At 38.6% G+C, this 12,682-nt stretch overlaps 1 protein-coding gene across 2 annotated transcripts in view; it reads right to left on the bottom strand.

Annotated features, from left to right (window-relative positions):
- Window positions 1-12,682, bottom strand: part of scube3 (signal peptide, CUB domain, EGF-like 3) — a 175,151-nt gene that overhangs the window by 5,953 nt on the left and 156,516 nt on the right. For both annotated transcript variants that reach the window (XM_079801775.1, XM_079801774.1), the window contains 8 exons: window positions 10,562-10,720; window positions 8,018-8,221; window positions 5,570-5,731; window positions 5,066-5,233; window positions 3,833-3,994; window positions 2,824-3,021; window positions 1,827-1,979; window positions 1,596-1,675 (listed from right to left, as the gene is read on the bottom strand). In XM_079801775.1, coding sequence (XP_079657901.1) covers window positions 1,596-1,675; window positions 1,827-1,979; window positions 2,824-3,021; window positions 3,833-3,994; window positions 5,066-5,233; window positions 5,570-5,731; window positions 8,018-8,221; window positions 10,562-10,720 — 1,286 coding nt within the window. The remainder of the gene's footprint in view (window positions 1-1,595; window positions 1,676-1,826; window positions 1,980-2,823; window positions 3,022-3,832; window positions 3,995-5,065; window positions 5,234-5,569; window positions 5,732-8,017; window positions 8,222-10,561; window positions 10,721-12,682) is intronic.

The raw sequence follows: 12,682 nt of genomic DNA, 5'->3' as shown, positions 1-12,682 counted from the left end.
CATTGGGGAGAAAGAGAGGCTTTTTTTGCACCTCCGTCAAGGCGATATATCGATTAACTCGAATGTTTAGTTTACGTCGATTTATTTGAATGAAAATCGGTTTTCTCTTTAACATCCGCCGACGCTCCCCTCTGGCCTCCCGTAGTTACGAATGGACTCAGCCCGCCCCCCGCGCGTTTGCCATAGAGATATACAAACAACAAGGAGTGTCATCTTACAACAGTGTCATTTGTTCAGGTTTTCACCACTGCAAAAGTGTTTTAAGTCTGAACTGCGCTACTCGTTTGAGCTGCGCGGACGTTTCTCAGCTCGGAGCAATAATAGACAGCGCAGCAGCGGGAGCTCTTCACGGGATGCTTCTACTAGAGGCCAATGTTTCAGAGGCTCTGTTCTAAGAAACAGAAAGGTGGTAACCCAGACTAGGTCACAAGCAGACCAGGTCAGCCTCCCTGGTGGAATTCGAGGTTTACTACATTGCCCTGAGAAGTGACTGGCCCGGGGCTCCTGTCGGCCCTTTGAGCGGCCTTGGTAGGCCTTCAGTGTAATTCGGAGGCCTCTTTTTGGCTGTGGCTGTAGGGAATACTGCCACTAACAGCCTTGTGTGACCTGAGGGGAAGTGGTTCTGGCATTTCATTTGAAACTGCCATTTCTGATGTTTGTCACAGCCATTAATGGCATGCATTCACCTTGACATGGCAGCATAGGTATATCATTCCCCATAGTGTCATTGATGCAGTGTGAGTTCCCTTTCGAAAGGGAACATCTCAGGTTACGTATGTAACCTTTGTTCCCTTAGAACAGGGAATGAGACACTGCATCCCCTGCCATGCCTTGGGCTGAACAGTCCCTTCAGATAAAAGTGGATGACATGTTCTCTAGGCACCCCTTATATACTTCCTGGTCACACTATGATGTCATAGGCTGTTGCTGTCCAATACGATTGCCGTGATTCGATTGCATTTCAGACACGGTCACGCCCGAGGCGTTCCTCATAGCGTCAACAACGCATGCTGTGTTCCACTCCAGTTTTAGACACGTACTTGCAAACTTCCGTAAGCATTTCCCATCGGGGGAATCCCTGCCGCCATTTTGAAGTGCGTTCCACAAGTTTATATGGACAGACCTTTGCTCCCTCGATTTTGAGCGAGTCTACTTCATATGTACACTTCAGGCAGCTTCATATACCACAATGCAACACGATTGTGACATCACCGCATATCACGTTTAATTTACCCCACCACAAACAACTGACATTTTAATTATTTTTAACAACATTTAAAACAACCCAAACACACCTATATACATATAGAATGCTGCATTAAACAATTTTCGTAAGTGAAAAACATAAATAAATTCCATAATGGATTCCAAGTGATCAAGGGCACTCATGCAACGCAAGCAATGACACACATCCGAGTAAACGAGACAGAGGGAAGTTAGCGAGTGAAGGGCATAATAAAAACGAACTGGAACGCAGCAGCGTCTCGTTCTCAGGGAACAGAGGTTACATGCGTAACCTGAGCAGTTTTTAATAAAGAGAAAACACGTTCATTACTGTTATTCCCAAATCAGACTTAACTAGTCTCAAAACTGACCTTGAGTATTTCTTGATGGTTTTCAGAGGCATAAAGTCTTCCATCTCTTACAATGTCTTCAACCAGCTGCTCGTAGTCTTCTAAAGAAAAAAACAATCACACGCATTTTAGTGACAATGAATGTCATGAATGGACAGAAATCCATCTAAAAAAAAAAAAAAACATTCCTGACCATTTTTAGCAGTATTTTTCTTTACATAAATTACATCTGGGCTAAACGCAAGGCCGTACCATCATAAGTGACGTATGGAATCTGGAACCCGCGAGCGCTGTTTACATCGTTTGATTTGAAGTTGATCCAGAGGCGGCGCGATCGGGCAGTAAATGCGATAGGCCTCTCGTATGTCTGACATGTCTCATAGGTGGTGATGGAGGTTGCTGACCCTGAGAAGAAAAAAACTTTAGTGCTTAAATCAAAGCTAAATAAACCATCACCCAAACATGGAGAGATTAGTTCTGATGAGTCAATATTTCAAATGTCTTTTATACAAAGATTAATAAGATCCTTCATGCATGATAACGCTAGTTCACTACTTTCAGTACAACAGAGTAAAATAGTTTTTGACACTTGATATATAGAGTGCAACAGTTGAGTAAGTAAAAACTCCATTAATTTTCTCCACAGGGGATTTTATTTTTCACAATAACGTATAAACTTTTAAAGACAGACCTATTGTGAACTCCTAGATTGTTAATCGATGATATATGCTCTTATTGAAGCCATTAGTTTGCATTACTTCAACTTATTTTTTTCTGTGTACAATTCCTGGTGAAAAACTACATTACCCATGATGCAGTGCAGACAATTCCACCAATCAGTGATTAGTGGCAAGCAAATTTTGTCAAAAAATTTTTTTTAGCTCCACCCACTCCCATGAAGCATCAAGAATGACGTAGTCGAGTCTGTCTTGATACGCTCTCAAAATAAGTAAATGTTTGTATCATTCGCAATACTTAATGGGATTGTAGTTCTTTCCCTCATTGAAGCTGGTAAGTTCACAGTCTTGTACTTTTATCTTTGCTCAATTTTCAAATACTTTTTGGCTTCAAATAAAATTGAGTAATGTTGAGTTGTTTGGATCTTACCTTATAATGCTTTAACAAACAATTTTAAAACCTCTATGGGAAAAATTAATGGAAAAAATACTTCCAAAACCAACGCCACAGAAAAAGTGAGCAGGCACTAATGCATTCTATAAAGGCTAAACCTGTAAAGGTTAAAACTTACAGTTCTTCCTCATTACTAGGACGTCTCCGCACTCATCCTCAGATGGGAGGAAAATCTCTGGGACCACGATCAAAATCTTGCGTTTGTGTGGAGGGTTGATGGTCCAGACACACTCTACATTGGCTGGGTAGTTTCCTGGATAGTTGGGAGACTCTATGTATCCAATGAACTCGCCTATCTCACCCCCACATACCCGATCTGGACACACCAACAAATAAACAAAAAAGATAATGTTATGGTAAATTGCTCATTAAGAACATTTACACGACTTCAGTAGACCTGATATCTTTTTATTCCTTGCATGCTTGGAATGTTTTTAATTCCCTGATATTTCTGTGTTTATTTCAAGAGCATGATAAGTTTAAAACACATTTCTTCCATCATTGCTGTGACTTGGTGAAGATGAATTTCACTACATCTAAATCAGGGGTGTCTAAAGTCAGTCTTGGAGGGCCACTGTCCTGAAGAGTTTAGCTCCAACTTGCCTCAACACACCTGTCTGGAAGTTTCCAGTATGCCTAATAAGACCTTGATTAGCTGGTACAAGTGTTTTTAATTGGGGTTGGAGCTAAACTCTGCAGGACAGTGGCCCTCCAGGAGCAGGATTAGACAACCCTGATCTAAAAGATAGACACTGACCCTGTAGGGCAGGGGTCTCCAAACTTGGTCCTGAAGGGCCGCAGAGTTTAGCTCCAACCCCAATTAAACACACCTGAACCAGCTAATCAGTGTCTTAATAGGGCATTTGTTGGTATTTTAATGGGTCACAGGTGGGCCCATTTTAATTTAATTTAACATTCTAATATTGTCAGTTAAGAGTCATTAAAGTGAGTCGCCTATCGGTCATGGAAAAAAATGTAAAATGAGCATCACTATGATAAACATAATTTCACTCAAAATTTGTTGATCTGATGTTGGTTTTACTTCCAGATTTCCTATCAACTTGTATAGTATTTTGAGTGGACTCATAAGAAGTCCACACTTGTGATTTAAAGGTGAACGCACTCACTCTTGCATTGAGAGACGCTGATGGCCCCGTCAAAGTCTGTGGTGGTGTTTCCAGGGCAGGAGATGCAGTAATTCTGTCTGAACTCAGCCTGGTAGGTTCCATGAGGACAGCGGATGCAACGATGAACTGAAGTGTTATAATAATGACCTGGAGAACACAACACTACACACAGACACATGGGCTGATTTAGCATGAAGCTTCCCCTCACACACACGGACTACAAGAGGCTAATCACGGTAACTACGCCATGGTGTGAATGCAGCATAAGCTGGTTGATTTGGTTCAGGAGGAACTGTAACAGGAGTCTACAACTCTGCATAGCCTCATGAAATGGTCTGATGACTGCGTGAGCAGGTGTGCAGAGGTATGGAAATACATATGTTGACAGGCAGGTAGGACATCCTATAATTGCATTTAGACTAAATCCATTTTTGGCCCTGAGTATATTTTTTTTATATTTAGACCCACTTATATTGATTGCTATCAGGATATGAAATGTACAGTGGCCCAGTAGTGCACAACACAACACAATTTAAACATAAGTTAACACAACAGCATCACATCTACACACTGGAAACAATGTATGTTGAATGAGCTGAGGGGTTTAGTGCAGTCAAATTATTTAATGAAATCCAAATTTTTAACAGTTATTCTTATGAAACCTTGGAAGTTATATGGGCCAATGCATGAGCGGTCTATTGTGCAACCAGCCCATTTTGCACTGCTGTTTCTACAGACTCAGAGGATGTTTTAAAGCTAACATTTAGGCTTAATTCTGGGTTTTGAGCACATTTTTACCATACCAATATATTTTTATGAAGCCTTTAAGTTCCTATAGGAAAAGGGTTTATATTTTTTTTTTTTGGTATTTACTAATACAGTAAAAAAAAAAAAAAAGGCAAGCATTCATTGCTGGTGTGTATGAAACGTAAAACCTAAAATATGTTCTCTTAAAAATCTACACACAAACATACCCCAAATTAATTTGATGTAAACCAGGGTTATAGTTAACAAAAAACTTTAGTGAACTTATATATATACACTACTGGGCCACCATAGAAGACCATTTCAACCAGTATAACAAAACGTGTTTATGAAAACCATGGTCTACCCCTAGCTTAATCTAAAAATTGTGCACCATGTTTTACTTCAAACATAATTATATTACAGTGGTTTTATGCACACTGTCTAGCTTGATGTAAATGCGCACTATAGAGAATCAAAATGTCTGACCTTTGACCTCACAGTCATTGAAGGAGCTGGCACCCTCTCTTTTGGTACCAAGCCCACCTCCACAGGGGAAACAGAGAGTTCGTCCTGGGTCGGGCTGGTACGTTCCCAAGGGGCACGACTGACAGGGCTTGAACCCATCGCTGGAGTAATACCCTGGTGGACATTGACCTATAAAAAGACAAAAAAAGTACTTTATTATTTACATTTTCATCAACATTAATACATATTATGTATCTATTCTTAATAAAAAGGTCCTTGCCACAAGAGAAACAGAACAAAGTTGCTTCCATGAAAAGTAGGGCAAGGTTATACAATAGAGGATTCATCATACGGTACAATTTATGCATTGACAGTCTTCCACAGGATATAAGAGAAAGGAGAAGTACATAAAATGTACTCAAATACAATTAAAAAAATATATAAAATAAAAATTATTTGACACATACTTTTAAGTTTTAGGACACCTATTAGCAAATAGAAGGCACATGGATTAAGGCTAGTTACCTGCACATGATGTGATGTTGCGGGCCCCTGGTGGGCCATGACGGTCTCCTCCAGGGCAAAGGTCACAGGCCAGCTGACCGTCACGCTCCTGGAATGTTCCAGGTGGGCACTGGACACAGCGCTCCTGCTCACCATGGTAGTATGACCCAGGCAAACATCTGACTAAGAGAGAGCAGCCAGCAGGGGGCAGCAGTGAGGAAGCTGAAATTGACTTGGGAAACGCATGACTCTAAAGACCATGTAATTTCAAGCCATCAATGTAAAAATGCTATAATTTGTAACCTGAGACTTGAAAAATTGCAATAATTGACTAATTTACTAATAAACTAAACTTTGCTTTAGTCAGTTTTGTGTGCATTTTGGCACCAACTTCTGTTCACTTATCAGATTTTGCATAAAGTTTAGGCAATCAGAGCCCCCGTCAAATCCATTGTGGCAATAGTTTTCTATATGCTATATTGGAATATATATCCTATATGCTAATTGCAGAACCATTTATTTAATATATATAGGTAAATGTACTATTTCTAGGACATCCTGGCAATAAACTGCTATGGAATATAAAAGCAAACCACATTTTTACAGAAAAAAACCCTCATATTTTCTGAAAATGTTCCTCCTTGTAGTCCTAAAGACATCCTGGCCTGGTTTCACAAACGGGGTTTAGATTAAGCCAGGAATAGACCATAGTTCAGTAAGGACATTTAAGTAGCTTTTATTAACATGCCTTAGAAAAAAATATTACTGGTTGTGCACCCTGAGACAAAACAATGGCACTGACGTATTTTAAGACATATCAGTCTTTTAAGATATGTCAGTACGTTGGTTTCAGTTAAAGCATTTTAGTCTGGGACTAGATTTAAGCCTGGCCTGTGAAACTGGGGGAATGAGTCTCAACTTAATCCACCTTTTTCTCTACGAGCCTACTTCATTTTAGATTATGGGAGGCACTTTCGTTTTGAGGAAGTTCCACTCAAAAACACTGAATCAAATCATACGGTTGTGCTACAAATAATCCTTATCCTTCAGTTTGACTGAGCTGTAAAATTTCAGACATCACATTAAGGCCCGTTCACACCAAGGACGATAAAAATGAAGATAACTATATTAGCATCCACACAGCGGACAATATTGTTCTGTTTATTCTAAGCGCGTGCTTGTCCGCCGCTTTAAATGCTCGGGCTTTTTACAGCAGGATGGATTCTGATTGGCTGTCAATGATTTATCATTCATCAGCTAGATAAAATTGCTCAGAAAATGATTCCAACGATAGTTTCTTTATATCGTTATAGCTGTGGTGTGAACTCTGCAAATGAATATTGGGAACGATTTTTAGAACTATATCTTTATCGTCCTTGGTATGAATGGGCCTTTATGGTATGACCACAGATCGCAAAAAAATATGGATGATGCGACTTCATTGGCTTCCGCTGAAGTTAGTGAAGCCTCCAAAGGTCCGAATATGGCGCTGACATCTTGTGGAGATTTGGGACCGAGTCTGCACAGTAGTATCTCGGGACCGGAATTTGCGCAGTAGAGAGCAGAAAGTAGAGCCGCGATATATCAAAAGCCCGCCCACACTCTCGCAGATGCAGAAAAGTTCACTATGTTGGTGTGAAATAAACAGTTATGGAAATGTAGAAATTAAAGCTGAAGCTCCAATCTCCTGAAAATCCCAGAAAAAGTCTGTTAGTGCCTCAGTGACAACTTCACTCAGAGAAGCTGTCAATCATGACGTCTCACCCCCCGTTTTTATTTGATTGTTTAGTTTGTCTCACGTCCATTAGAAAACATGGAGGGGCGGGGGTTATGAGCTATACTGGGACCAACCACCATCGAGGTGCGGAGGCTTCAGTTTCTGAGGGGAGTGCTACAGGCTTGGGTATGACATGACATGCCACTGGGGCGTACAAAAGTGAAAAGGTACATCTTTGTACCTTACTTACCCCTAAATGGTACGTATTAGTACCTTTTCACTTTTGTACCTTAGCCCCAGTGACAGCGCTGTACCTTTTTTTCTGACAGTGTGGTATAACAAAAACATCTATGGCAAGAGCTCTTTTCAGTTGCTGCAGTCTTTTCCTCATTTTCTTTTTTCTTTTTGTATTCTGCTACATGATGCAAAAAGACAACATATGCTGTGCATTTGTGGTCTGCTCTCCTGATTTAATTTCCGATATTATCCATGCAAGTTTCAAACCATCTTGAGTTTCAATATCGTCTAGTAGATGCTCTTGCTCTGTCATTCTTATCAGTTGATAACTATGATCTTACGTTTACATTTATACCTTTGGCAGGCAGTTCTTGCTTTCCCTAGGAATCAAACCCATGACCTTGGCGTGGCTAGCGCCGTGCTCTACCGTTTGAGCTACAGGAAGCCCTTGCATCCAGTTGCAATGGAGAAGGGGGTTCATGAATAACAGGCCCCACTCACTCTTCCGTTCTTACCACAGCGGCCGCTGTCTTTCTCTCGGCCCGGTCCGCAGTTCTCCTGCCTCAATGCAGCCTGGGGGAGCTTCTGCGCGACCTCGTACTCCAATCCAGCCACACGGATGAGGAAACGCTCCTGGTTAATGGATTTTTTCAGGGCTTTAATGTACGACTTCATCTGCTGCTCCATGCGCTGCCTTTGACACATCATGTTACAGTTCCCTACAGGAAGATGAACGTCATAACTTTAATACATTGCACTTCCACGTCGTTCATCCTGTGCAGTCTGTACACTGTAAAAAAAATGTATGTTCTTCCCAGGGCTTGACACAGGGACGTCACTAGGATTGGAAGACATGGGGGGCTTAGCCCCCGGGGTATTTGTAACTTGCGTTTGCAAAATCTTTGCACTCACATCTAGAGCTACACTTCTGTCAACAACCAGTCAAGAATCCAAGATGTTAACAAGTAAAACGTGACAGACATATCTTCATGACATCATATACATATATATTTTATAACAAAAAAGTTATATTTTTGTGCAACGGTAAAGACCTCTTCATACCAAAATTGAAATAAGCCCCAGGCTGAGGTAAAAATGCAGATTCCCGCATGAGGAGACGCAGGGAAAGAAAATGCAGCTGAACGTTAATTGCTCTATGAAAGACATTGATGAAGACGAAAACTAAGGACATTTAATCTATAATTTTATTTTAGTTAGTTTTGCCCAACACACATTACAGTTTTGGTTAGTTATCGTTTTGTTGTAATGCCTCGTTTTTATTTTTATTTCAGTTAACGACAACCCACCTAGTTTTCGTTTTTTCGTTCGCTTTCGTTAACAATTATAACCTTGGTAACGACGAGACGAGATGAATCCTCCAGTTACTTGCAGTAGCGCTCTGGTCTGCAACGCTCTGAAAGCTGCCACAGTTCACACCAGTGCAATGAGACGCGGTGCATCATCTTGATAGCACAATTACTCTTTGTACTTCTGTCAAACTTCCGACTTTTTGGCAATTTTTTTGTAGCTGGATATATATAATTTGTTGCGTCTAAATATGAAAGAGGATACGGTTATTGATAAATCGAATTGTTATTGTCGTTGTTATTATCACTTAGGGGGGCTTAGGAACATTTTGGGGTAGCTTCAGCCCCCCTAAAATAGGCCTAGCGACATCCCTGGCTTGACACGATTACTTTTTCCCAAAGAGCACCCGTGCTCCTAAGTTGAAAAATTCAGGAGCGCACTAACTATTTCTGCATTTATTTATTTATATATATATATATATATATATATATATATATATATATATATATATATATATATATATATATATAAACACTGTAACTGTCATACACACACACAGTCATATTAGTGTTATTTTAGTATCACTGAGATACTATATAGTTTTTGTTAATATTTTGAATTCAATTTAATTCTGCTTTCACCCCCCATTTTTTTAATTTCTGCTTTTTCATTTTAGTTAAGTTTTAGTACATTTACATTTATGCATTTAGCAGACGCTTTTATCCAAAGCGACTTTCAACTGAGGAGTACAGGAAGCGATCCATCATGAGGAGGCAGCGAAACACAGAACGTGCCTGAAGTACTAAGTTTTGGACATTGCACAGAGCATCACACACTAGGGCAGGGAAGAAGTAGAGGAAAATAGAAGGAAAAATAAGGAAAAGGAACTTTAAGGTTAAGTGCTCGCGGAAGAGGTGAGTTTTCAGCTGTCGTTTGAATGCTGTCAGTGATTCTGCAATTCGGATGGAGGTGGGAAGATCGTTCCACCAGCAGGGAACGGTGAATGTTCTGGAGAGGGTAATTCTGTTTTGTCTTTTTTTTTTTTTGTGCTATTTTTAAAAATGTCTGTATAGTTTTTATTCATTTTTATTTCTGTTTTAGTTTGGTACATCAGGTTAATTTAAATTTTTTAAATTTATTTCAAGTAAAGAGATTTATGTTTTAGTATTTGTTAACTATAATAACACTGATACTAGTAAAATCTATATATTTAACAATATGCGTCAAATAATGTTCTTAGTCTTTCCTTCCTGTGAATTAAATTACATACAGTTTGTGTAACCAAATAACCAGAGTGGAAATTGAACTCTGCATGACTTTTAATAAACATGCCCAAAATACATCAGGAGTTTTATTTTGAAATTATTATGCTTTATTATATCAGGATGCTCATTCAAATTCAGATGAGGGAGATAAAATATGCATTCTTACAACTCTATACAACATATTACTATATAAACACCGTAAAGTAAACATGGTTATGATTGATCAGCATTAGTCAAACGCACAACAGCGGCACCTTCAGGCTTTGAAAAGTGAAGCGCTCACATTTATTAAATGAAATCATAGCCTTTTGAAGTTTAATACTCACAATATAGGCAGTATCGTGATTTATTTTTTCCATCCCCAAAACAAATGATCATTAAGACGCTTGTTAAACCATCTAAGGTATTGAAGATCGGAAACTGATCTGCTGGGGTTTTTTATTATAAAGGTGTGGAGGTATTTTAGGCAGAGGATGTGAGACTCACCGGTGGTGTCCCCTGGCTTGACCTCGGCCTCCAGCTCCAGAGTGATGCGTGTGACCTCTTTGCTAGACGGGTTACGTGCTCGACGACCTTTGGCTTTCTTAGACGAGTCACACTTCAGGTTAACAAATGTGACCAGGCAGTTGTTGCACGGTTGACCACCTACAAATCAAGTTATTATACACACATAGGGCATTTAAATGTCAGTGTGTCACACTTTGGAGTGACATTGTCAATAGATTATTTGAACAACCCATTAACTGTTTTAAATATATTGCATGAAATTTAGAATGTGTTTGAGATTTAAAGGTATAGTTCACCCAAACATGAAAATGGTCATCATTTACTCATCCTTGTGTTATTCCAAACCTATAAGACTTTGGTTATGATATGATTACCTTATGATGAACACATCATATAAAGGCTTTTACATAGAGTGAATTACTTTTGATAAAAACGGAAGTTCTTCCGCAGTATTTTTATCTTGTTTTTCTTTTTTTTTTCTCTAGTCTTGTTTTCTGAAAAGTTTGTCAAAATGAAGTGGCTTCAAGTGAAGTCTATTGCAGTGTTAAATGTGTTGCAGTGATTTCTGTTAGCTACTTAGATAAGTTGTTTTTTTTACAGTTATTTAGTTTAATTTTAGATACACTGTAAACCCCTAAGGCTCAAAATAATTAATTGGTTTGAGTAGGATTCAATCAAATTAACTTTTCTGAGTATTAAGAACTTTCTTTTTCTTTTGAGTTCACAAAACTGACACATTTTAAGTAATCTGAATTGTTTCACTGTTTAGACAAACTTAAATTTAACTGAAACTGGGCTGGGATTTCTATTTCCCAGCATGCTTTGCTATGACTTTCGACAGTGAGAGTAAATGCTAAAATTGTTTATATATATATATATATATATATATATATATATATATATATATATATATATATATATATATATATATATATATATATATATATATATATATATATTTATTCTTTTCTTTTGTAAATGGGTAGTACTGCATTTACTTACTTTCATGCTTTTTGTGCATCACAGTATGCAGTATGCACGTCGTTGTAAATCTGTTCATCATAAAAAGCCACTGTGTCTCTTCAGGAGACTTGGTTTTGGATTAGACACTCGATTAGTTATTTTTATGATGCCTTTATGACATTTTTTGGATCTTTTAAGTTTGAGAGGAATGGACTTTTTAAGTGGAGTTACAGAAATCTTTCTCTGGTTTCTTAAAAATATCTTCATTTGTGTTTTGAAGTTAAATGAGGGTGAGTAAATGATGACAAAATTAAAATTTTTGAGTGAATTATACCTTATAAATACAGTAAGATGAGCCTTGGACAAAACTAAATAGTGCTGGGCGGTATGACCAAAAATGTATATCACGGTATTTTTCTAAATGTTTCCGGTATATGACGGTATTTTTTTCCTTATGCATGACCGGGTGTTCACCACATTTTCTACTGATTGAGAGAGGAAATACTGCAGTAGATTGACTAGAATGCCCTATTTTACTGTCATGACGAGTGAATATTGTAGAAAAATTCCACACTAGAGTTAATACAGGTTTGCAAAGCCCCACAAAATGATGCTGTGGGGAGACAACCAATAGCACTAGTCTCTGAACAAATGACATGTACGTTTAACAGAAAGAATACAGGCATAGTTACTTTTTTGCCCATTTATCTTTGAATTTTCGGTTTATATCATTGTCTTCGGTGTATCAGAATAATCCATCATGTCATGATCAGACGTACGGCTGTAGTATCGGTGTCCTTATTTGCACATATATTTCATTTTAAGAAGACGTGATTATATGTGCGCATACACGCTGCTGGTTCATGTTTAGAGCACTAGAGATATGATAAATGTCCATAAAAAACTTAAACGCACTCACTCCGGTCTGTATCTGATAAATGATCCATGTGGTGAGCGTTGTTAATCTAATCTTGCATGTTGTTTGAATTCGGTATTCGCTGTGTCCCACATTGCACCACAATAATGAGTGTTATTGAATTCACTCCTTCAAGTGAACTATATTAGTGGATAACGTAGGGAATAGTGAATGAGGGTTTAGGGGGCGATTTCAGATGCAGAGCTGTGCTCTCACTACAG

The sequence above is a fragment of the Gobio gobio genome (genome assembly GCF_949357685.1).
Source record: "Gobio gobio genome assembly, chromosome: 21".
NCBI lineage: Eukaryota > Metazoa > Chordata > Actinopteri > Cypriniformes > Gobionidae > Gobio > Gobio gobio.
Note: the sequence above shows the minus strand (reverse complement) of the source record. Positions and strands in the feature narration are given on the sequence as shown.